The sequence below is a fragment of the Cuculus canorus genome, chromosome 1 (genome assembly GCF_017976375.1).
Source record: "Cuculus canorus isolate bCucCan1 chromosome 1, bCucCan1.pri, whole genome shotgun sequence".
Classification (NCBI taxonomy): domain Eukaryota; kingdom Metazoa; phylum Chordata; class Aves; order Cuculiformes; family Cuculidae; genus Cuculus; species Cuculus canorus.
Window position 1 is genome coordinate 5,802,946 of NC_071401.1, and position 24,464 is coordinate 5,827,409.

The following is a 24,464-nucleotide window of genomic DNA, read 5'->3' on the forward strand; positions in this document are numbered from 1 at the left end:
TTTTTGTAAAGCAAACTTTCAGAAGAAAATTAATGTTCTCTCTGTAGGTATAGAATCATAGGATGGTTTGAGTTGGAAGGGTCCTTAAAGATCATCTAGTTCCAACTCCACTCCCACCAGACCTGGCTGCTCAAAGTCCTATCCAACTTGGCCTTGAACACCTCCAGGGAGAGGGCGTCCACAAATTCACTAAGCAGCCTGTGCCAGTGTCTGACCACCCTCACAGGGAAGAATTTCTTCCTAATGTCTGATCTAAATAGTTGAGAAAGATTTTATCTAGACATGGAGATTCTTTTTATTGCAAGTTTCAGACACTGAGATATTTGTAAGCCTCTATTCTTATTTTGCATGTATTAATATCTACATTGTGGACTGCAACTTCTTTACTTGAAGCCTTTATTTTTATCGTATATGTGCTTAATAGAAAATATGGTTTTGCAGGAAATTAATCACTTTCTCTCAGTTGGTGTTTGTGATTCACTGCCCGTGACACGACTTGAAGGGCTGTATGATTTACGCAAAAAGTTGGAACAATATAAAGATCAGATGAAAGATCTCCTGAAAAATTTCCAAGGTACTGACATCTGACTATGTATTTTATTTCTTTTGTATGTGGTTTTAGGTGTGTAATGATATAACCCTATTCTAATTTGACCTTGAATGTTTTATTTTATGTCTTGATTTTTCTATGGTTAGCAGTATCACCTTATTATAATTTCACAAGCAGTCTAAAATGGGATTTATTATTCATGCAAAATCTGATGTATCTTTAGCGGAGTGTATTATAAATATTATATGAGGAGTTATGTGGCAGAGAGAATAAAAAATCCTTCAAGTTTTTGGCACAGGATACTTACAGAATCACAGAATCATTTGGTTGGAAAAGACCTTTGAGATCATCAACTCCAACCATACCTGTCCACTACTAAACCATATTCCTGAGCACCTTATCTGCCCATGTTTTAAATACCTCCAAGGATGGTGACTCAACCACCTCCCTGGGCAGCCTCTGCCAGTGCCCAGGAACTTTTTCCTGGTGTCTAAACTGAACTTCGCCTGATGCAACTTGAGGACATTTCTGCTCATCCTATTGCTTGTCACTTCGGAGAGGAGATCAGCAGCCACTTCGCTACAACCTCCTTTGAGGGACTTGCAGACAGTGATAAGGTCTCCCCTCAGCCTCCTTTTCTCCAGGCTGAACAACTCCAGTTCCCTCAGCGACTCCTCATAAGGCTGATTCTCCAGCCCCTTCACCAGCTTTGTTGTCCTTCTTTGGACGCACTCCAGCACCTCAATGTCCTTTTTGTAGTAAAGGACCCAAAACTGAACACAGGATTTGAGGTTATTCTCTAGCCACTCTTCCCCAAGCCTGTAGCACTGCACAGGGTTGTTGTGTTCCAGCTGCAGGACTCTGCACTTGGCCTCGTTGAACCTCATGCCATTGGTCTCAGCTCACTTATTCCGCCTGTTCAGATCCCTCTGTAGACTCTCCCTACCCTCAAGCAGATCGACACTTCCTCCCAGCTTAGTATCATCCGTGAACTTACTAAGGGTGTTCTCAATCCCTTTATCCAGATCATTGATAAAGATATTGAACAGAACTGGACCCAGCAATGAGCCCTAGGGAACACCACTTGTGACCAGCCTTCAACTTGATTTAACTCCTTTTACCACCACTTTTTGGGCCCGCACAGTCAGCCAATTTTTTACGCAGTAGAGGGTACACCTGTCCAGGCCAGCGGTAGCCAGTTTATTGAGCAGAATACTGTGAGAAATGGTGTCAAAGGCTTTACTAAAGTCTACGTACATTATGTCCACATCCTCTTCTTCCTGGCTGGGTGGTCTATAGCAGATTCCCACCATGATATCTGCCTTATTGGGAGTTCCACCAATTTTTAACCATAGACACTCAACTGTATCATCACCATCATTATGCTCAAGGTAATCAAAACACTCTGACACAGAGGGCTACCCCACCACCTCTTCTTCCTTGCCTCTCCCACCAGAAGAGTTTATAGCCAACTATGGAAGCAGTCCAGTTATGTAAGTCATCCCACCACATTTCCATGATGGCAATAGTTTTCTTGTCATACAGTGACATCTAATTTCTCCTGTTTGTTGCCCATGCTGCGTGGATTGGTGTAGATGCACTTAGTTGGGCTATTGATTCAGCCACACTCCTGATGGGAAGACTTTTAATTTCTAAGTGACTACTCACTGTTGTTTCTAGTCCATCAATAACCTTTGCATCTTTGGTGCCGCTTGCAGTGCTGTCCCCCACTTTCTCTGAGGTGGCAGACTGAAGGGCCTCGCTAGCACACCATCCCTCAGACACTAGAGTGTCACTCCCAGGCTTTTTTCTATCAAGTCTGGATTTGTCCCCCTCCTTCTTCGTATCTAGTTTAACGCTCTATTGATTGTGAACAACCAGGATAACATAGAAGATGAGGGTATTGCTTTATGGCTGCTTAATGAATTTTCTTGTACATGAATCTCCTTACTCTTTTAAAAGTAATGAAAATAAATTATATTAAAGGCATAATATTTTAGAAAGTAAAGCTCACGGATGTTCTAAAAAAGTAGAGTATAGTTTAGTTGTGAACCTTGCCACATCCCAGCATTCAGTTTCAGCCCTCAGTCCAGTTCCTTTGTATTTTAGTTTTCAGATACTTGTGCCAGACCATATCACTTCTGTCCTCTACATCAGGTCTTCATCGGCTTGTATGCATGGCAGGAAGATAAAAAGAGCTGATGTAATTAATTGTAAATAAATGCAAAGTAAAATTTCGGGAAGAACTGTAATCTGTTCTAAGGCCATGGTGTAAGTGCATTATATCCCCACATCTTCAATATAATTTACAATTTTATTTTCAAAGTTCTGCTTGAAGAGAGAATAAAAGGGCAATAAGCTTGTGTGGAACAACTTCCGTTAGAAGTTGGAGCCTTGTGAGCTTGGAAAAGAGATTGAAGTGCGTGAACTGATGAATGTTACGATGACGCCAAGTGGGGAGCACTTATCACTTTTAGCACAGTACAAGAACAGACTAAATCACCTGGCAACAGTTATACAAGAGGAACCATGTATTTTTTCAAATAGTCTATATACAGCATGGAACTTACTGCCACTTATTGTGGAGATAAGAGGCGTAATGGACCTTAAAAGCAGTTAGACATATCTCATAGAACTCATTAGGTATGAAGGTCTGCCTAGAAGTCCCCAATCTGCTGACTGGCAGACTATGAAAAGAAATACTCTTGTTTTGTTGGAGGTGGGCTATCAGGCTCGGTGGGCCTGTTGCCTTGATTTGGCCTTATTCTGTAAGTCTGTTGAGCACTACAAATAACTTTATTACTATTATTATTATTGTAGTAGGTGTTAAAAAGAAGTAAAAAAACCAATTATTGATAAAGGCTATAAAACTGTCTGCTGAAATAGATATATTTGAGAAATAACTACTGCAGTTTGACCACATGTGTATTCATTTTTATAAAAGCGCGAACAAGTTTGATTCCAAGTTTCCATTCGAGTCAACAGGGCAGCAGCATGTTTTTTAAAGAAATACTGCTTTTATTTTTTTACATTGGCAAGTCACCGTATTTTTTCCTAGACCTTATTCCTGGAAACAGCAAAACCATTTTGTTTAGAATGCTTATTTTATAAAAAAGATCCTAGAACAATATGTAAGGAAATATCCATCTTGAGACTGTATGATTTGGCAAAGTTAATTAAGCAACTGAAAACTAGTGAAATTCTCCAAAATTCCTGGCAGAAATTTATTTTGGGATATTTCTTGGATTTGGATTTAGAACAGAACGGTGATAAGAGCTTAAGTGCTGTCGGTGGCGTCGCACAGTACAACTTCACTGTTTCAAATAACATTCTTACACTAACTTAATCTAATATTTCATGGATTGCATTATCATTTTTACATTAAAAACCTGCAGATAACAGCATTTGTGTATTCTAGATTTGGGGATACTTTGGCATAATCAAATGCATAGAAATTTTTTCAAGACCTGATGAATAAGAATGAGTAATTTTTTAATGTACGGTTTAATACCAGCTTGCTTCAGTATTAATAATGCATGTTGACATTTGTAGATAAAAGATGATAAAGCAGCGTTTATTTTTCTTTCTGATTGATAGAAAACCCAGAAGATTCTGCAATAGTGAAATTGGTTGTGAGCTTACTACAGCTGTCCAAGATGGCAGTTAACCATACAGGTGAAAAAGCAGTGCTCGGTGAGTTAATTAGTCCCACGGGCATCCTCGGGCTGTCATTGCACACCCCGGGCTGAAGCTATGGCCATTCTCAGTGTTACATCCCACTGCTGTTTTGTCTTTGTTGCCAGAGGTAGCCATCGGGAATGTTAAAATTGGCGATATATCTGATTTTTAGTCACTGTACTTTACAGCTTTGACTAATAATTTAAATTGTCATTGGCTTATAGCCTGATCTCTTCTATACTGAATAGAGAGTCATCTGTTGCATGGGTCATTTTCTTAGGTTGAAAAATATTAAGAAAAATCAAAGAGAAATAATCTGAAAATTTGAAAGGCATGTCTTAGTGGAAATTAAAATAGTTGTCCTTCATCTTAAAGCCTCTTCTGTTTTATTAAAGTTATTCTCACTGTTTACATTGAGCACCTGAATAGTGTTTGATTCAAAGCATCAAAACTAAAATCCAAATTGTCTCTTCTCCAAGTCGGGTGAATCCTGATGAAGGTGGTGTTTAGTGAAATTAGATGCCTGAAGTAGACAGAAATACAACTGATGAGAGCATTTGCCTTAAAATATTTTTTTGTCTAAAAGACTAATATCTGATAATTATAAATGCTGAGCAGTTGAAGCTCACATTGACACATTCTTCATCACCTCTGCAAGCTCTGAGTTTCAGCTTTTTCTGCATTGTGTTCCCTTAGATGACTTAAATTTGGTTTAAAACACAACCTGTTTATCTTCAGTCTGTTCTTTATTTGCTCTGGCAGTTAAAACAATGTTCTAGAAAATGGAAATGCTTTCAAGATATATGCTGTGTATGAAGGAAAGAGCAGGGAAATAGATTTTGGTTTCTTTCTGATGAACATTAACATTCCTTTCTTAAAACTGTTTTCAAGGTCAATGTTGGTTTGTGTTTTCTTTTATGTAGTCGTATAGTTTTATAAAATATTTTATCTGGAAAGCAAATGAGGAACACATTGATACATCATTTTGTGTAAAATGTAGGTTAATTCTTACTGAGTTTCCAGGCTGCTGTTTGTATTTATGGAGTGAAAATGGGTGTCTCTTAGTGGCTGTGATTCTGACCTTTTGAACCTACCTGTTTCTCATACGTGCAAAAATAAAATCTTTGGTAGCTTTAAACTGCAAAAATCCAGAGCCATAGGCATTCTTAGAAAATTGAGTTAGAAAACATAACTGTATTACTTACAAATTCTGCAGCTTAAGACTTGTATGCATGTAAATTTAATCATAAGCCCTTCAAGTGATTATTTATAATTGTTTGCAGATTTTACCCCATAATAATCTTAGTTTGCGAGACCTTGTTTTAACGTGCTTAAGACTATAAAATTATCTGCATTTGCAGAGGCTGTTGGAAGTTGCTTGGGAGAAATAGGTCCCATGGATTTCTCCACCATAGCTCTTCAGCATGCTGAAAATGCACTGGATTCTAAAGCAGCGGACTTACTTGAAAAAAAAAAACCTTCAGTGGGTGTTCATAATGTTAACACAAATAAATGTTGCTTTAACAGATAACTGGTGAGTATACTTACTTATTTAATTTATTTAGTTCAAAGCTTAATAGGAGCTATTAGGTTGTATGTTGTTCAGATCATCTCAGAGTAACACTCTGAAAGTGTTACTAGCCCCTGTTAATTTCCAGCGTTCAAGGCTCAGATTAATTATCCAGTCAAGCTTAGATGTTTCCTAGAAGTTCTCTAGTTGGACTCGAGCCAGAGAGTCTCTTCTGCGCTGTAGAAGACAGCAGTGCTGTGGAGTAAATAGTGAGGCTTTGCATTATAACAAAATATGCAATGGAATATCCTAGTCCAAATTTTCAGATTTGATGCACATATTATTAGATTGTGGAATTATTTGTCTTGTATGTTTCGGTGATTTTGAAAACAAAATATCTGAATGCAAGTAATAATAATGACATTGTTTGTCTTACTCTTTCAGTATTGATGTTAGAGCTGCTGCTGTTTCCTGTTTGAAAAACATATTAGCCACCGAGTCTGGCTGTGAATTTTGGGAAGTTTACAAAGATAAAGCTGATCCAATGTTAATCTATCTACAGCCTTTCAGAATATCTAGAAAAAAGGTACCTCTTCTGATATACCTTATTCGTATGGCACAGGGAGTAGAAAAAACATAAAAATACATGTTTTTTTTAAAAAATTCAAAAATATTTTTAGATAGTCTTGGATGAATGCAAAATTTGGATTTTTCATCAATCTAATTGCAAACGTGATTGCTTTTTGTACATCTATTTCTCCTTTATGTTTCAGCTTTTGTGGCTTTTTCACATAGGAAATTACTAATTTGACATTAGAAAGCTGTGTGTAGATTCATTTTTAGACTTACAATTTTTGATTACCTCTTGGTAATGTAATACATTATTTCTCAGGATTCCAGTATCATTTGAGATAAAAACTTAGTGGAAAATAGGTCAGAAAAAAAGGTGCATAATTAACCATAAATTAGGTATTTTGTAATTGGGAAACTTTTTATTTGTAGCCTAAATTAAATGTCTAATGTGATGTTGTTGATGTTGCCAGTAAAATTTCATTTTTAATAGTTTCGGATTTCCTTGGAAACCTTTACATTTACATGAACAAAACTGGTATTGTAAAGTCAGTTGAAGCGCAGCTAATATTTAAAATGTTTTAAGCAGTGCAGATTGCAGTATGAGGGTTTTTTTAATGCCTTAGAATTTGTTTATATTTGCAATGTGTATCTTTACTTTCTAGTGTTTTGTAGTACCTACTAAGGAAACGGAGGCTCCTTTAGAAGGTCTGGATGACGCAAATCTGTGGATTCCTGTGGGAGAAAGTCATGAGACCTGGATCAAGCACCTAACTAGTTCAATACTGGACAGTGGGGGTGTACGAAATGAAGTTCTCCAGTTAATGAAGCCACTATGTGAGGTGACCTAAATTATACATACGTATATATATATTTATGCGCACTGTGATGCACAAAAATATGTGATTACTCATCTTGATAGCAAATAGTAATTTCTGCTACTGAGTTACTGGTTTTTCTTAAGAATAATTCAGATAGCTATAGAGTACACCCTTGAAATACAAGATTTGAGAATAGATAAACTTTATAACTTAACTGAATGCCAGCATAGTCATATTGAATAGTTTACATTTTTTTATATTGCATGTTCTTTCTCAAGCTTTACGTTTCATTTGAGTAGATATCAGTTTGATTATAACCTGAGAAAGAGCGGCTTTTTGTTGTTTTTCTTAGCAGCTGCTGTGCATGGTTGTTTTCTAGGTGAAAACAGACTTGTGTCAAACTCTGCTTCCATACTTGATTCATGATATACTTCTTCATGACTCAGATGAATCTTGGAGAAATCTTTTGTCGGTTCACATCCAGAAGTTTTTTACAGCCTGCTGCAGATTTGCCTCACCTAGTAGATCTACCACACCTCCAAATTCTGATTCAGGTAATGCCATAAGATTTTTGTTTCAGCTGAAAGAGGGATTCTGGTTGTGAAAAATTTATCTGCTGACACCGAACATATGATGTGCATTTGTAGGCAGACAGAATTTTAGAAAGTTCTGTCCAATTGTTTGGTCTTTGTCGGTGGAGATACCAGTCATTTTGAAGTAGTACATTGGCAGGACTACAGCTGTTTCTTCTGTGTATCTTCTTTCCTTATTCACAATTGGATATCGTTAATTACTTTCTGAATGTAGATCTGATGCAAAGTTATGTGCTACAAGACCGAGTCTTGGATTGTCTCTTAAAATGACTTACTGGCAGTTAAATTCCTCTCTTATTCAAACAAGAGGGATTAAAGGCAGTTTTCACCTGGATTTTCCCCTTGGAAAAAACATTAACCCTTGCTTTAGGTTCTGCTGAATGTTGATAATGTTTTCCCTGTACATTCAAAGGATCTGTTCCATTCCAGCAGAATGAAAGGCATTCATAACCAAAAGAACTGCAGCAGACTATGAGTAGCGCAGTAAATTCCAATAAAAATAGTGCATCTTCTAATCAAGCTGGCTGTTGTCCTTTCCAATTAGACCGTGGTTAAAATTAGCAGAAACCTGTGTAAAAAATAAGATCTTTGTTAGTAGACTATGGGAATGGTATACACACCTATTTTCAGGAGCTGAAATAATGTATTTCTTTTATTTGTGCATGTCCCTTACTTAACACAGATACAGTAACTGCAGATTAATATTTTTTTGTGCAGTAGCTACTTTGCTAGATCTTCCAACTACCTTCTTCAGTGACAAATCACCAAAGGAATGAGTCTGTACAATGTCTTGCAGTCTCTTTACAGGCAAGTCGTGCAAGCTTCAGGTTGCCAGAGAGATAAACAAACCCTTAGTACTGCAGTTTGTGCAAAAATTGGTGTAAATAAGCCCAGTGACACCAGGTATCTTTTAAAGTGATTTTTATAGATGCTGACTAGCCTAGCCAAAAAGACTAGAGCAGTATTCTTTCACATTTTTGTAGTCAGGTAACAAGCCGTTCACGTGATCCAGATATTTTCATTACTGTCCCACTTTGCAAGATAGAAAAGAATTAACAATTTCCTTCCTTTAAGCAGCCATGGAAACTACTGCACAAACTTGTGCTCAGATGTATAGAGTAACCCAAACGGTTCTATGAAAAATATGCGGGGATTTTTCCAAGATATATAAACTTGCAGGTAGTTCAGTGACAGCAATGGGCACAATATAGAGTCCTCCTCAAACATTGTGATCTATGCAAGGTATCTTACTGAGGCAATAAGAGAAACATAAATAACATATAAAAGCTTGAAATGGAGTTCTTGAGATGAAAAACTGTCCTAGTAGGAAACTTCCCCCACGTGAAGTTTTATGTTGCTCGTTGTCTGTGTAGTTGTTCACAAATAAACTGGAGCTGCACTGGCCAACAGAGCAAAGATACATTCATTCCAAAGGTGGAATGATAGAATATCAGCAGTATTCAAAATAAAAATTTTAAAGCATCTGGTGACTACCAGTTTCTTCAAGGAAAAACTGTTACCCTATCAAAACAAGTAAAAATCTTACCAGAAAACCTAGAGAAATTTCATTCCAATCCATCAGGATCCAAACTGTGGCAAAGACCACGCAGTTACACATGAGAGAGTCAAGTACTTCTGAACGAGGGTCTTCCTGTCAATCCAATTTTACATGTAAGTTCTAGGAACTGGCTGTTAATTTTGGAAATTTAAAGCATAAATAATGTGAACATCATGCCAGTCACTGCTCCGCCTGAGAAACCAAACCACACTGTAAATTGCCAGCTGCTTGACAAAAGTCAGATCTATGAAACCGAAAATGGAGAATATTTTTGACTTTGTGCGTGTCAGTCTGGCCAAAGTCATGTGTCAATTGAATCTGTTTTTTTGTAATTTTTGGTTGAGTGAATCTTTCAAAATACATGTTCAGCTATTTCTCCTTAGAATTTAGGATTTCTATCTGAAAAGAAAAGGTGCCGTTTTTGTTTTCTGTCTGTAAGCTTCTTATTTTCAAGTGAATATGAATATCGTGCTGGCAGCTCATAGTTACCTTTGTAGTCATTTCATCTGTTGTTCAAGAAATCCTGAATAACATTTTTCTATTAGTTTCCTTACCCAGTGCCTTTTCCTTCTCCTAGCTTTTTAATACTTCCTGGTACCCACAAATAATTCATTTGGAAATTTTCAAATACTCGTCTGATCAAATTATGTAAGAAGAAGTAAGCAAACTCCATGGGGCATTGACTATACAGTGCTAACAGAACAGACCCTGTCTGTGAGACGCTGTGTCTGCATTTGCAAGTAGTGCAGCGTGTGGGAGTGGATCTGGACAGCAAAATGTCATGATGCGTTAGGAACTGACAATCAGATGTCCCCATTGCATGTCTTTTGGAAATTAAGCATGTGGGAGATGATTTACAAAGGAGGAGTTGGTATTCTTTCTATAAGGGCTTTGATAGCAGTGAAAAGTAAGCATTGTTCTTTTGTTGGAACAACCAAAATGCCAGATATTTCTTTTTTTTTTTTGTGTGGCTTTTGCTTTCTTTAGGGGAAATCTCCAGTTCTACTTCTTATTGTAGCGTAGTAGTGATCGAACCTTTGCTTGTGCTTTCCTTATTTCTTGCTTCTTGTTATTTCTAAACTAAAATGTCCAGAAAAATGAAAAATAGTGTAACCCAGCAACCACAGCAAAACTTGTAGATATATGTTTAGTTTTTCTAATCCAGGAGCAATGCATGGAAATATAAATTCTTTAAAAGTATGTTTCTGTTTGTTGGAGATGCTGCTTTTTGTACAAGCATTCACTCTCTATAAAATCTACAATAAAGCTAGTAGTAAGTATTTCTTTAGCTTTGTAATAACTTTATATGCCTCATGCCTAAGGGAAGAGGTCTGTTATAGAGCTTTCTACAATGATGTTGGATCATCTCTGAATTCTATGGGAAGAAACAGAATCCAAAATTATTAAGACAAAGATAATTTGATAAACAAAATTGTGGTGTGAACTATTGTAAAGTTACTGACATCCTATAAGGAGGGGGAATACATTTTGTGATGAACTATTAATTTAATTCTGGAAATGCCATCCAAGGAAGTTTTTAGTTATTTTCTTGAGTTTAAAATGCATCTTTCTATTTTGTAAATGTATGTGTTATGATGAAACTTCATTATATTCTTTCTTTTCATACACGTCCTAGAGCAAGAAACCCATAATTTTAAAAGTTTGGATAAAGTATCTCGACGAGCCATGCTTGCTGTTGTTGATTACTTAAGAAGACAAAAAAGGTGAATTATAGCTTTCCAAAATTTTGCTGTAATTTTATTATGACTGTTTTAAGATCCGTTGGTGCTCTAGATGAAGGAAGAGGGATGTGGTAGAGAACATGTCAGTTAAAAGAATGAAGATGTAGTTGTGACCTTACATTTGTTATAGAAGTAGTATGGCTAGCCATAAAGTATTCTAACTATGTTGAATGAGTTATCTAAGACCTTTTTGTCTGGTAAAATGTTTATGCTATTGGTTTTCAGAGAACTAAGATAAAATTAGCCTTTGGAAGGCTTTGTAGTTAGATTGGATTTATTTTGTTTAATGTTTGAGAGATCAGGCCTGTTACAGCAATATTAAAGTCTTTATTTAATCAGATCTCTTTCAGGTACAGTCTTTGATGACAGTTTCTGGCTGGATCTGAATTATATTGAGGTTGCTATAGCAGCACAGTCTTGCGCTGCTCACTTCACAGCCTTGCTCTATGCAGAAATCTACGCAGACAAGATAAACACAGACAAACAGCAAGAAAGGTACAAGGCTCAAGGAATGTAATTTATTGACTTTTCTGCTAAAATGGATCATGGTTTTGTGTCCCTGTAGTGTTTTGTTACATGAAAAGTCAAAGAAACTTAAAAAAAAGAGTCCTTAGGCATGTGTACTGACCTAGAAGATATTTCTCCCAGTCCTTGAATATAGTCCCAACGTGGCTAGTTTGCTAGCTGTGACACACTCGAAATAGTGCCATTTTGACTTCTAACCAGAAAGTGTTTTTAGTAGTGTGCATTCTGAGAAACTTCAGTAAGGCTGATGCTTGTAGATACTAAAATGTGTTGAATCTCACTTTCTAAATTAAACAGTTTTCAGTCTGTTTCTTGTATGTTAATAGTGTGCTAGTGGTTAAATTATGTCCAAAAGTGAATCAAGGAGAGGAAGAAACCACAGAATGATGACCAGAATTGTGTGGGTTTAACTTCTATAATTTCATAATCTCTAGTCTAGAGCTGAATGACTCTTGTAGAAGGAGCTTTCTTATATAATGGACAATTATCATTGTCTTCAGGTCTAGGAAGATCCAAACATGGAACTAGCTTTGTTTTGGCAACTAATAACTCTCAGATAGTGAATGTATAATAAAAGTATGCTCATAAGCATAACTGTTATTTAGTTGCTCTTATTCTTTCCTGGAAGAGAATACTCTTGCTTCAGGCAGTCACAACAGCAATTTGATTTAATAAATGATTAGACACTACAGGGTGGGTTTTCTTTCAGAGGAGAAAAAAAATCCCCCTTCATGTTGGAATGTCTTGATTGTTGCTATTTTCCATTCAGCTGACTGCTTTTATCATTTTGACTGAGAGCCATTTTGAATAACCTGGGGCTTGATCTTGATTTGGTGTTTGTGCCCCTTAGTTCTTAAATTCCGTTTCAGCATTTCTTTAGTTCTTCATATGAAAGTTCATTTAACTTTAGCATTTTATACATTTCTTGTAGGTCATCCTTTAAAGCAGCTAAGAGTCTGACATTTGAAGAAGAAAGTCAAAGGTCAACTATTAGTATTTTGGATGAAAAAAGTAAAGAAGAAACTGGAATAAGTTTACAGGTACCTGCGTGTGCTTCATAATCTGAAAGCAGACCTTGTAGAATTACAAGTAGGTCTCATCTGAGCTGAAGGCAGATCTAGTTGGACTTCAAGAAATATGTTTGAAAGTTCTCCTCATACTCTGATTCAAACTGAAGTCAGTAACCTGGATGTACAAGTTAAATTGAGGACTCATTTACCTGAAACACTAACTAACTGGCAAATTTTAAATCACAGCAAATCAAATTTTGTTCCCCTAAAGGACTGATCTCATGGTGGTAGTTAGCCAAGTATCTTTCAGGTTTGTTTTGTCAGATAGATGTGTTCATTAAAAATCAGCAAGTGAGTTGGAGTAGGAAGTTGTAATAACCAAAACAATGGTAGTATAAATTCTTACAAGTTTGTTTAATATGTAAAATCTGATTTAGTAGCCTTATCTAAGTTCTTTCCTTCAATAGTTAATTATTCCACAATTGTGCTTTCTTAGCTGCAGTGTCTGATGCTCATTCAGTCCTCCTGCCTTTTGCTTTTCAGCCAGTCCACCTAAGGCCCAGCAGTATTATTAAATAACAGAGAAATTGGGTAGTCCTGAAGGGTTTTGCTAGGCTGTAAGACTTTTCTTTCTGTAACAATGGCAGGTTCAGGTGTTGCATAAGGGAAAATTAAGCAATGATAACAACATGTTATGTGGAAAGACCTGAATTTATAAATTTACATGATACATGTAAAACCCACTTGAACTAGTTCCGAAAGAGGTAATTTTTGGCTTGTGATGCATGTTCTAGGACCTTCTCATGGACATATATAGAAGCATTGGAGAACCTGATAGCCTCTATGGCTGTGGTGGAGGAAGAATGTTGCAGCCATTAGCACGGTATATTTTATTAATGTTCTTATATTATATAAAGTCATTGCTTTCATTAATTAGTAAGGAACTTAAATTGAAAACTTCTTGTTGACTTACAGGATAAGAACGTATGAGCATGAAGCAGTATGGGAGAAAGCTCTTGTAACATATGACCTTGAGACAAGCCTCCCTCCATCTACTCGCCAGGCAGGAATAATAGAGGTAATTTTATTTTATAATAGGAAATGAATGTAGGAATTGATATCTACCATACTCAAAGTCATTTGTAGTAAATGCAAAATTGTTTTAGGACTAAAAGAGATCTCTTTGTCATCAAACCCAGTTTTCTGTCATAGGCAGTAAAACTGCATAATCTAAGTTAATTCAATGTAAATACTTTAGACTAGATATTAGAAGGAAATTTTGTACTCTAAGGGTGATTCTAACATTTGTCCTGAAAACACAAAGGCTTCTAGTCCTCTCGTCACTCACCCATAACCCCTGTCTTGAGTAATAAATTTTGTGAAATAGGTCAAGATAAATATATTTAATTTTTGATTTAATTTGGGCAGCTCCTAAAATGACAGGATATAGAAAGTAAAGTAATTGGTTATTTTTGCCATCTCGTTCTTTAAACTTCTCCATTATGGCAGGTATCTTGCTGAAGCTACAGTACTTCTGATAAAATAAATAAACAGAATTTATGTTGTTTTATTATGATCCTTTAAAAATAGGTCACTTTTTGCCTATACTGGTTCTGTAATAACAGCAGAAGTATAAGTGTTTCCCCTAATTTCATTTTCCTGTGGTACTCATCTTTTCCTACTCCAAATTATTTAGCATCGTTAAAATTCCACTGTGTTTCTCCTTGATAACAGCTGCACACATAACCTTGGCACAATTATAAAGTCATTACGGTCTTCAGATGGATAGGACTTTAGGTAGGAAATGTTTTCAAATCCCCACCAGGAACAACAATTCATTAAGAAGTAAAATCAGTTTTGGCTTACTACCCAGGGATGATGGAATGCAGGAATGTAAGGCTATAGTTTGTTTAATACACAGCATAGAAATTTATTTCAAAGAATGTCTGCCACAGTAGTAATGAAACCGTTTTTCCAGGGTTGCAGGTATCAATAATGTGATCACTAGTCTTATCAATAGGTTTTCATGTTATACAGTGCCAAGATTGAAATACTGATGGTTCTGCCATACCCACAAAGGCTACTTTTTAAACAAAGATAAATGAAACTCTTTTAAAAAGCCAATTCAATCTATTAAATGAGGAAACCAACTTTCAATAATTTTGTTAATTCCAGGCTTTGCAGAATTTTGGCCTTTGCCACACTCTTTCAATGTATTTAAAAGGACTGGAACATGAAAACACTGAGTGGTGTGCGAAGCTACAGGAAATACGCTACCAGGCAGCGTGGAGGAATATGCAGTGGGGCCACATCTCTTCTGTCAAGTAAACCAAATTACTTGTGTCATATTTTTGATACAACCGCGAACATATCCTCTGTATTCTGAACATGTTGACAATTACTGTACTACTAAATGTACTACTGAAAGTATTTGTCATAAAGATAAAATTGACTTCTTTGTAAAGAAGGATACTTTTATTTTATGTTACTTTTGTTTTATTTTTAAGAGATGAGACAGGAAGACCAGGGTACCATGAATCATTGTATGATGCTCTTCAGTCTTTACGAGATAAGGAATTCTCTGCTTTCTATGATAGTCTTAAAGATGCCAGGTAACTCTATGCAAATATTTCCCGTTAGAGTGAGAGACGGAGCGTATGTGCGTGTATTTGTCGTTACAATTTATGTGTAAAAGTGTGCTATGGGATTTTATGGGCTTAAACAAAGATTCATGCATGGAATAAAATAAGCACTACTGGATTGCAACTTCCTTTCTAAGTTGTTAAAATTTGTCTTTTCCTCGTATGCAATTTGTGTGTTAAATGAAGACAGATTTCCTGTAGTGTACATCACTTACTTTTCAGTCCTTTTTAAGTGGATTTGAATGCCGGCTGCTCTTCTTTATTTAGCTCAGCTATCACATTTATTAACAAACTTAACTTTTTGAACTTCAGTGATAATACAAAGTGATTCTGACCTGAATAGTTTTGCTGTTTAAATTCTGCTCACTGTGTGAAAATTACGTAAAGCATTTGGAATTATTTATGGGTATTAAAAAAATAATAATTTACTGTTTCTCTGTTAAATCCGTAGAGTGAATGAAGTAGAAGAGCTGTGCAAAGGCAGTCTTGAGTCTGTTTATTCATTATATCCAACTCTTTGCAGACTGCAACTAATTGGAGAGTTGGAAAATATAGGTCTGCTATTCTCCAGGTACGTTTTAAGCTTGTTTTCTACTCCTTTCTCAGTTTTCAGAATATTTGTTAAGCAAGTCCAGCACAAAAATAAAATAACCTCAACAAATTTTAGTAATTAACATCTTAAACTTTATCTTAAAATTAGCTTTTTATTTTAGCTTTACTATGTGAAGACAAATCTAGATTATCTTTAAATCCAGACTGGATTTATTCATGATCTAATTTTAATTATTTGATATGCCAGTATTTACAATAATGTTTTCTTTCCTTTATTTTGAATACCGGAGTATACTCCAATGCAGCAGTGGTATCTCTTGGTTTTCCAAAGTGTCTGAGTCATCCTTTTCTGGTTTCCTTTTTGAAAATGTTTTCCATTTCTGTGATGATCTCTTTCTTCATGTTTGAATCTCTTTCTTCATGGGCCACTATTACCATGAGTGTTCTAATCGAATTCTTTACATTGCTTTTTAATCACAGGAGAGTATTCATTTCTGTAGAGCTATTGACATTGAATTTTTTTTCTGCTACAGTTGTGTCACTTTGGGAGCTTATTGTCATCCCGCAGTCATTTAGCATGTCCAGGATTTTGTAAACCATTGCTATATGCAATTAATAAATTAACTAAGAAAATAATACATATAATGGCAACCAACACAAGTACAGTGTCAGAGTTTGGAATTTGTTCTTATATTAATCCATATGCGACCTATAAAATAAAATAGCAGTCTTTGGTGTCTAATGTTTTAAGTAGCCCTATGTTTGAATACAATTCTCTTTGCTGATGGACTTTTTATACAACAGTGTTTGAAGCTTAATCAAGGATGTTTACAGTGGAGTTGTTGACCTTACTAATGTTGATATCTTGATCTTCATGTTAGTTAAAACTGTAAGTCTGACAGTTTATTCTGCATAGCAATCGTTGCGGGGTTTTATGGACTGTGTCTTGGTTTTAAACTGTAGGTTTTGAACTACCTCAGCAGTTTACTTTTGTTACTCATCTTGCATTTCACTAATATTTAGCAAGAATTTACAACAGATCTTTTTCATTTTGGTAACAATTGCAGATCTGTTACTACTCAACAACTGAACGATATTTATTTGAAATGGCAGAGACATTCCCAGCTTCTCAAGGACAGTGACTTCCGTTTCCAGGAACCTATCATGGCTCTGCGCACTGTAATTTTGGAGATCTTACTTGAAAAGGAGATTGAAAATACCAAGAGGGAATGTATTAAAGACATCCTGACCAAACATCTAGTGGAGCTTTCTAGATTGGCAAGAACTGCTAAAAATACACAGGTAATTTATTTTGGGAAAGATGAGTGATGGATATTTAGCATTTTAGTTTATGGAAGACCTTCACTTTTAAACAGTAATAAAGATTAACTGTAATCTAATTTTATTCAATGAATCAGTTAGTTGGAGACTTAAACTATGTAGGACTTATTCATAAATTGTTTTTATGAGCATGTTCTCTGAATTTTGTTCATAGCTATAAGCTACTCTATGAATTAGATAATAGAAAAATTAAATTTTACTGTAGAATGCTGTTATTGCTCTGTTTCTTTATTTTGGTGCAGTTTGATGTATACACGTCCATTGGTGTTGTACTGTTGTAGTGTTCCAGAGTAAAGCTGTAAAAAGAAGCAGCCTTCGTCGTAGCAGCCCTCCAGTACTTAAAGGGGGCCCGTAGGAAAGCTGGGGAGGGGGCTCTTTATCAGGGAGTGCAGGGATAGAATCATAGAATCATAGAATCACTAGGTTGGAAAGGACCGACTGGATCATCAAGTCCAACCATACAGGGATAGGACGAGGGGGAACGGCTTTAAGCTGAAAGAGGGGAGACTTACATTAGATATTAGGAAGAAAGTTTCTGCTGTGGTAGTAATGAGGCATTGGAACAGGTTGCCCAGAGAAGTCATGGATGCCCCATCCTTGGAGGCTTTCAGGACCAGGTTGGATTTGAGCAACCTGATGTAGTGGATGGTGTCTCTGCATGGCTATGGAATTGGTACTAGATGATCTTTAAGGTCCCTTCCAACCCCAACCATTCTGTGATTCTATGAAAGAACTCTGTTGTATTTGTACATTCAGTGTTTTCTCCAAGGTTTTATACTCTCAAAGCACCATTGCATGGTGTTAGTTCTCTCTCTGTGAATGATTTAATAAGATTTGCAGTATCAGTGTTTTCTGCTCCTGCTAATGTATTTGAGGTCCAGAGTCAGGCTTGGCTTGTTCTAAGTAGTGTAGCTAGAGAAGTTACTCAGCAAGAATTTGTACAGCAACAACACCCTCCAGCAACCTCTGCAGAAAATAGTTCCCCCTAAATGTATAACCTGGAAAGATGTTTTAATGCTTCACATATGTGAAACTATATTAAAATTTGATTTCAGGAAGGTTCGTACTCTTTCATGAATCATGATGAAATAAGTAGAACAATTGTCTTTTATTTCGTAAATTTACAAGGCTTACTCAGCACCTCTGGAATTGTTTGGGAAAATCACTCTTTAAGAGTTCTTTTGTCTTATGCCTGCCCAGCCACAAACACTGTAAAGGCCTCAAGAGAAGTCAGGGTTTTTTTCACTTTGATTTTTAGTTACAGAGCAAGGTTAAAATTGGGACACTATATTTTGGGAGGTTTAGAAGGTTCCAAAGGATTGAGCCAGTGTGTTTCTGACCCCTTCCGTGTTGTAGGTCATGTGCAATGTTTTGGTCATACTTCTGAGCTTTATCAGTCTTTCACACTCCAGTAGTTGGCAACACTAAGTGTCTGGATGGATGAAAGTTATTAGGGAAGAAGAGTTTGACAGTAATGGCATTTCTTCTTCTTTGGCGCACTGCCATCCATCAGGAGAAGGAAGAGAATGCCGTACAGAGTTATCTCATTGACCACTAAGTACCCAAAGTTACATTGCCACTTACAGATATTCTTACACTGTAGTAGTTTACCTTGCTTATTGAAAAGTCTGATTGATTAGGTTGTTGGTTGGACAACTTGTGAAAATACAATTTAGTGTCGATCTTTAATATGGTTAAAAGGAAGTTTGCTCTTTGGGCTATCGTAGTGATAGATTACTTGATAATGAAAATGTTACTTCACCAGTGATATGAGTGAAGAGGTAGGCATACAAAAGAATTAGTGTATGATGGTGTCACGTTTCTTGGGTTTTTTTTCTGAGGTATCTTAAGATGTAATAATAATCACTAAGCTAAAATTATAAATCCGGTATTTCAGTGAGTACTGATTGTAGAATTTTAATACTTTATACCTTCAAGCAATTTAAAATGTTACACATTGATTATTTTGGGGCTTATGAATTCTAATTCCATAGTCTATTTTTGTTGCAAATCAGGATTTTCTGCAAATATACAGAGAAATAACTTCATCTCTTTGCAGCAAATAAATTCTTACCTTTGGATAGACAGAATATGCTGCACAAGTAGAACAAATGCAGATAGAGTGTAAAAACAAAACATGCTGTGAGATACATGTATTTGACATAAAGAATTGTTTGTAATGTTTTGTTCAATTTCAGCTTCCAGAAAGAGCTATGTTTCAGATCAAACAATACAATCCAGCAGGATATGCAGTTTCTGAATGGCAACTAGAAGAAGCTCAGGTTTTCTGGGCTAAAAAGGAAGAGAGTCTTGCACTGAATATTCTTAAAGGCATGATAAAAAAATTAGATGCAGATTGGTTTCAGGTACGTTATATAATGTATAAACATCTATCACCTGCCATTCTCTTACATTGAGGCAATTTCAAGCAAAAGTTTTTATGCCTCATTTAGTAGCTCAGTTATTTCCTCTGTGAATTACTGCAGGAGTTTTGGAAAAACACGTTCTGATCCTGGTGAGTTAATAGCTCTCAATTTGTCTGCTTATTCAGTAGCCTTTGCCCTTCAGTAGCAAATAGACCTTTGAATTCCTTTGCAGTGGAACTCATCCATCTCCTCTGTAGTGAACACAAATACAAAAAACTTAACTTTTTTTCTGTCCTGGCTTCTCAGAGCACTATTTGTTTTATAACTGTATTGCCTTTTTATCAAGTGGACTGTCTGTTGGCTTGCTGCTCCTAAAATATTTTAAAAATGTTTTTTTCTTAGTTTTTGAGTCTTCTTCAATTTCTTTGGGCTTTTGACAGTTTTTAGTTTTTCATTTGACAAGACATTTTATAGTTTTGTAAATATATTTTCGTTTTGCTTGGACAAAACTTTATTTTGTGTACTGATGTGCTAAAAATTTCTTCACCATCTTTACCTTTGGGTTTAGCCACAATGGTTTTCTTTGGGTATTCTTTGGAGAGTAATAAACGTTCACTTTTAATCCATATACTTTATTAAGGAATTTAAGAAAAGATGGAGAAGTTCTCCGTATGTATCAGAGTTGCAAAATCAAGAGTTGCTGCTCCTCCTATGATTTTCATAATTGCTTCCCTAATCGGTTGATGAAGGCCTCAAAAAATTTAGTCCTGCTCTGACCTTCCAGTGTTACTTATACTCTGTCCACATAAGGAGATTTTGTTGTTTTATTGCCTATGATATCCTTCAGTATTTCGCAGTCAGCATTGCCGTCTTGACCAGGTGGTTCTTAATGTGTACCTTACACTAGAAGTATTTTGGAAACTTGTCCTACTGTACAGCTAAAGCTGAGCTTCCAGTCTGGAGTCAAATCATGTGGAAATCTGTTCAGTCATCGTCTCAGATCACTTTTAACCAAGTTTCCATGTAGACTTTCATCTGTAATATATAACAATGACACATAGTTATCACAATTACTGAATGTTTCCTACAGAGTGTGCTATGGTACTTTACATTAAATGAGGATATTAGAAATAACAGTTCTGGAAATATGCTGTGAATTTATTTGATTTCTGTTGCATTTTGTCATTGTTGTGTTCTGTTTTCATTGTTCATACTATCAGGTATTTAAAAATATATGCTCTCCTTTAGTCTAACCTAGAAGGTGATTATTGACTACTCTAGGAGTGCATTGTAAATTACTCTGTAGATGCATTATGTATAATAGGCCCAAGTGATTACGTTGTACTCAGGTTTTATGAATAAATAGCCTACCTCGTATGTAAAAGGTATTTTTGTTTGATACCTCCCTCTTTTTTCTTTTTTCCCCCAAACTTGCTTTCTCAAAGGTTGAGAATGATCCTCATCTGAAATTGATGTATACAGAGTGTCTGAGGCTATGCGGAACCTGGCTGGCAGAAACATGCTTGGAAAACCCTACAGTCATCATGCAGAAATACTTAGAAAAGGTACATCCAGTCTTTAAAATGTGCAGTCTTTGAGACAATGCTGTGCTAAAATGTTGTTAAAATGTCAAGTATATGTTATGATGATAGAGTCATTGAATCAGTAGGTTGGAAAAGACCTCTTAGATTATTGAGATCATGTTGCTTTTTTTTTTCTGATGCAGCTTTTATTTTTCTGGATTCTTATATTATAGTTTCACGTAACATATAACATCATAGTCTTATACAAGAGTCAGAATATGACTTTATAGAATTCACAATGAAACTTTTGTGTGATATTGGCTTAGAAGTTCAGTGATAACAACTGCCAGTCCTGTTTCCCTTTCACCCATCCCCATGCTTTCCTTCTCAGGACAAATAATTTTCTTATCTTGTTTTCAATATGGGGATTGCATTGTTAACAAACTCTTTCCAAGTGCTGGAAAGTCTCGTACTAGTGTTTTGATGTACTGGAATTATTTTTTACTGTTAGTCAGTAGTAGAAACATTTTTATTAATGAAACTCTGCATTTCTTTATTTTGTGCTACTTTTATAGAATCATAGAGTGGGAGGATCAAAAGCCAAAACCCTCACAATGGTACACAGTGGCACCAGCCACAAAGTCAGGGGTTGATTTACATCTATTTCTGGCTTCACTCTTTCATTTAACTGATAAAATGGAGCGAAGCATGACTTGAGCACCAACACTTTTCATTTGCACCCCCAGGGCTTTGTAGTCTTCCTTAGTTCTGCCCAGGTTCCAGCTTGCAATATCATTCGTGCTCATGTGAATACCAATGTGTGTGCTCTTGACAAGTTGTGGCATGCTCTCAACAACATCTTGGACCTTAGCTTCTGGAGGGCAACATGCCTCTCCTGACTCCCGGTTGGGTCAGCAGATGGATGCCTCAGTGCCCTTTAACAGAGAGACACACACTACAAGCACTCATCATTTCTTTTTGCAGTATCAACTGTGTGCTGCTAGTACCGTATCTCCATGTAGACCTTGCTCGTGAGTGAAATTTGTGAAACTCTACATAGTTACACTCCACGTGGTTTATTCACACTGATGTTTTGAATCAATGACTTTTACATATAATTTCCTTCTCTTTTGGGTGCTTTTTTGTCTGTCTTCTATTTTTTTCTCACCATCATATGATATAAGGATGTAAAACTATGGTAAAACTTCAATCCTAGTTACTCTAAAAAATAGATATCGGTAGGAGACTCCTGTATGGTTATTAAAGCTGTTTCATGCAGGGTAATATTTTTGACTGTTGGCACTGAAACAGTCCTCAAAGATTTCATTCACTTCAAAGGGAAGTACTCAGTAGTTTTATTTTGTATGCGTATATATTCCATCGGGATGACATCAAATAACCTGTTCAAGCAGATGACCCTGCTCAGTAGGGAGAGTGGACGAGATGGCCTCCCAAGGTCCCTTTCAACCTCATCCATTCTGCATTTCTGTGATAATAGAGTTTGATCAAGTATTTTGCAGCACTATTAATCTGATTATCAGTCTTTTTATTATTGTAACTTCCCTTTTAGGCTGTGGAAATTGCTGCAAGCCACAGCGGAGACAGCAGTGATGACCTGAAGAAAGGAAAGATGAAAGCTTTCTTATCTTTGGCTCGTTTCTCAGATAATCAGTACCAGCGAATTGAGAATTACATGAAATCCTCAGAGTTTGAAAATAAGCAGGCATTACTGAAGAAGGCCAAGGAGGAGGTTGGCCTCATCATGGAGCGTAGAGTTCAGACAAACAGGTGAGCATTCAAGTGGAGAGGTGTTACTATGGAGCCACAAAGGGTTCCATCTTTACTAATTCTCTGTCCCTCTAGGCAAGTGGTACAGCGTGGATCACATCTGCACAGCTGAATTTTCCTCCACAAAACAGTGCCCAAGTCTGTAGTGCGTGTTGCGAGTACTTTCTGAAGTGTGCCTGAACATGCTCTAGGGGAGTGCTAGATAGCTAAGCCAAGGAGCGTTACAACAGTTAAATAGTATCAATGATCGTGGGCCAGAATTCACGTTTATTCTTTGGATCTGTTTAGTCTATTTGACAGCGAAAACATGACAAAGTGAAAAATGAATGAGTTTGAGATTTTTCTCCATTATGCATTCGGTGAAAGAGCAGCATTCATCTTAATACAGAATTCTTAAAGGTTTAGTAAAAGCAATTGAAAGTGAGCAGATAAAAATTGAACTCGAGCAGTTGGAAACTGAAATGCTTAGACAATGATCTTTAATGGATATTCACATTTCCACCAGTATTGAGATTAAATCAAGAAAAAGAAAAAAGACACTGACTGAAAATTCACTTAGAGTGGTGGATCTGTTTAGACATACACGAAAGAAATAGCTCCCACAGTTTGGTTCCTCAGTTGTTTATTTTACTGTGCTGGTATAACAACACAAGTGAAAAAAAGTTAAATTAGTAAGCAGGAGAAGTAGAGACAGCCTTGCTTGTGAGTTCATTAAGAGAGAAATTGTTTAAAAATGTCTCTTCACATAGATACACAGTGAAAGTTCAGCGAGAACTTAAGCTGGATGAGTGCGCCATACATGCCCTAACTGAGGATCGTAAACGTTTCTTGTGTAAAGCAGTGGAGAACTACATCAGCTGCTTACTAAGTGGAGAAGAACACGATATGTGGATCTTCCGACTCTGTTCCCTGTGGCTTGAAAATTCTGGAGTTGATAGAGTCAATGAAATGATGAAGGTATATTTCTGCTGTTGCTTTTCCGTATTATGCTTTGACATTAAGTTGTCCACCTTTCTTCTCCTTCTCCTGTCTTTCTAGAAGATGAATTATAGTGCTGTGCAGTGTGCTTTCCTGTGTATCTCCTTATCTTTTCCCTCAAAAGTCATTTATTCCAGTCATTGTTGCTCATCAGTTAGTTTTTCATCAGTCAGAGCTGTAATTCTCAATACATTTTAATTTAACTTAATTTAATTTAACATTTTAATTTAACAGGTCTGTATGATTAAGCATATCTCATGATCTTTCACTGTTGTTACCTAGTTCTCTACATACCTTGGATAGTTTGCATCTTCAAGAACCTTTAGTATGTTGTTATTCTAGTTTATATTATATATACTTTTAGGTAAAAGGTTGTGCTTTGAGATTGTCTATGTAACATAGCAGTCAGGGACTAGTAAAGTTCTCTTTCTCAGGTTGGTTCTGTCATTTCCAGAATTGTGTAGGAATGCTGTTAATTCTTATCTGAATGATTTGGTTATAACAGATATCTGTATAATTTAATTCTCTACTTTGTGTTATAATGAACTTTGAAAAATAGAGAATGTTCATTGACTCATATTTTTAACACAGAATTGTTTCTTGTCTTGAACTAAATTGTGATTTTTTTTTTTTAATTAGGATTTCTCTTGCTACAAAGAATCTAGAAATGAACTCCGAGTCAATGTATCTCAGCTCTGCTCTAATAGTGTAGAAATT

At 36.2% G+C, this 24,464-nt stretch overlaps 1 protein-coding gene across 1 annotated transcript in view; it reads left to right on the plus strand.

Moving 5' to 3' along the window:
- The window catches only part of ATM (ATM serine/threonine kinase), a 78,207-nt gene that overhangs the window by 39,270 nt on the left and 14,473 nt on the right, over positions 1–24,464 (plus strand). The window contains 20 exon segments of the mRNA XM_054058904.1: positions 442–574; positions 4,148–4,243; positions 5,590–5,705; positions 5,707–5,762; positions 6,183–6,324; positions 6,974–7,150; positions 7,509–7,683; positions 10,917–11,004; positions 11,362–11,517; positions 12,479–12,587; positions 13,352–13,440; positions 13,533–13,635; positions 14,733–14,881; positions 15,065–15,169; positions 15,651–15,770; positions 16,819–17,053; positions 19,291–19,458; positions 20,904–21,023; positions 22,552–22,769; positions 23,519–23,726. Of these exon segments, the coding sequence (XP_053914879.1) occupies positions 442–574; positions 4,148–4,243; positions 5,590–5,705; positions 5,707–5,762; positions 6,183–6,324; positions 6,974–7,150; positions 7,509–7,683; positions 10,917–11,004; positions 11,362–11,517; positions 12,479–12,587; positions 13,352–13,440; positions 13,533–13,635; positions 14,733–14,881; positions 15,065–15,169; positions 15,651–15,770; positions 16,819–17,053; positions 19,291–19,458; positions 20,904–21,023; positions 22,552–22,769; positions 23,519–23,726 (2,763 nt within the window).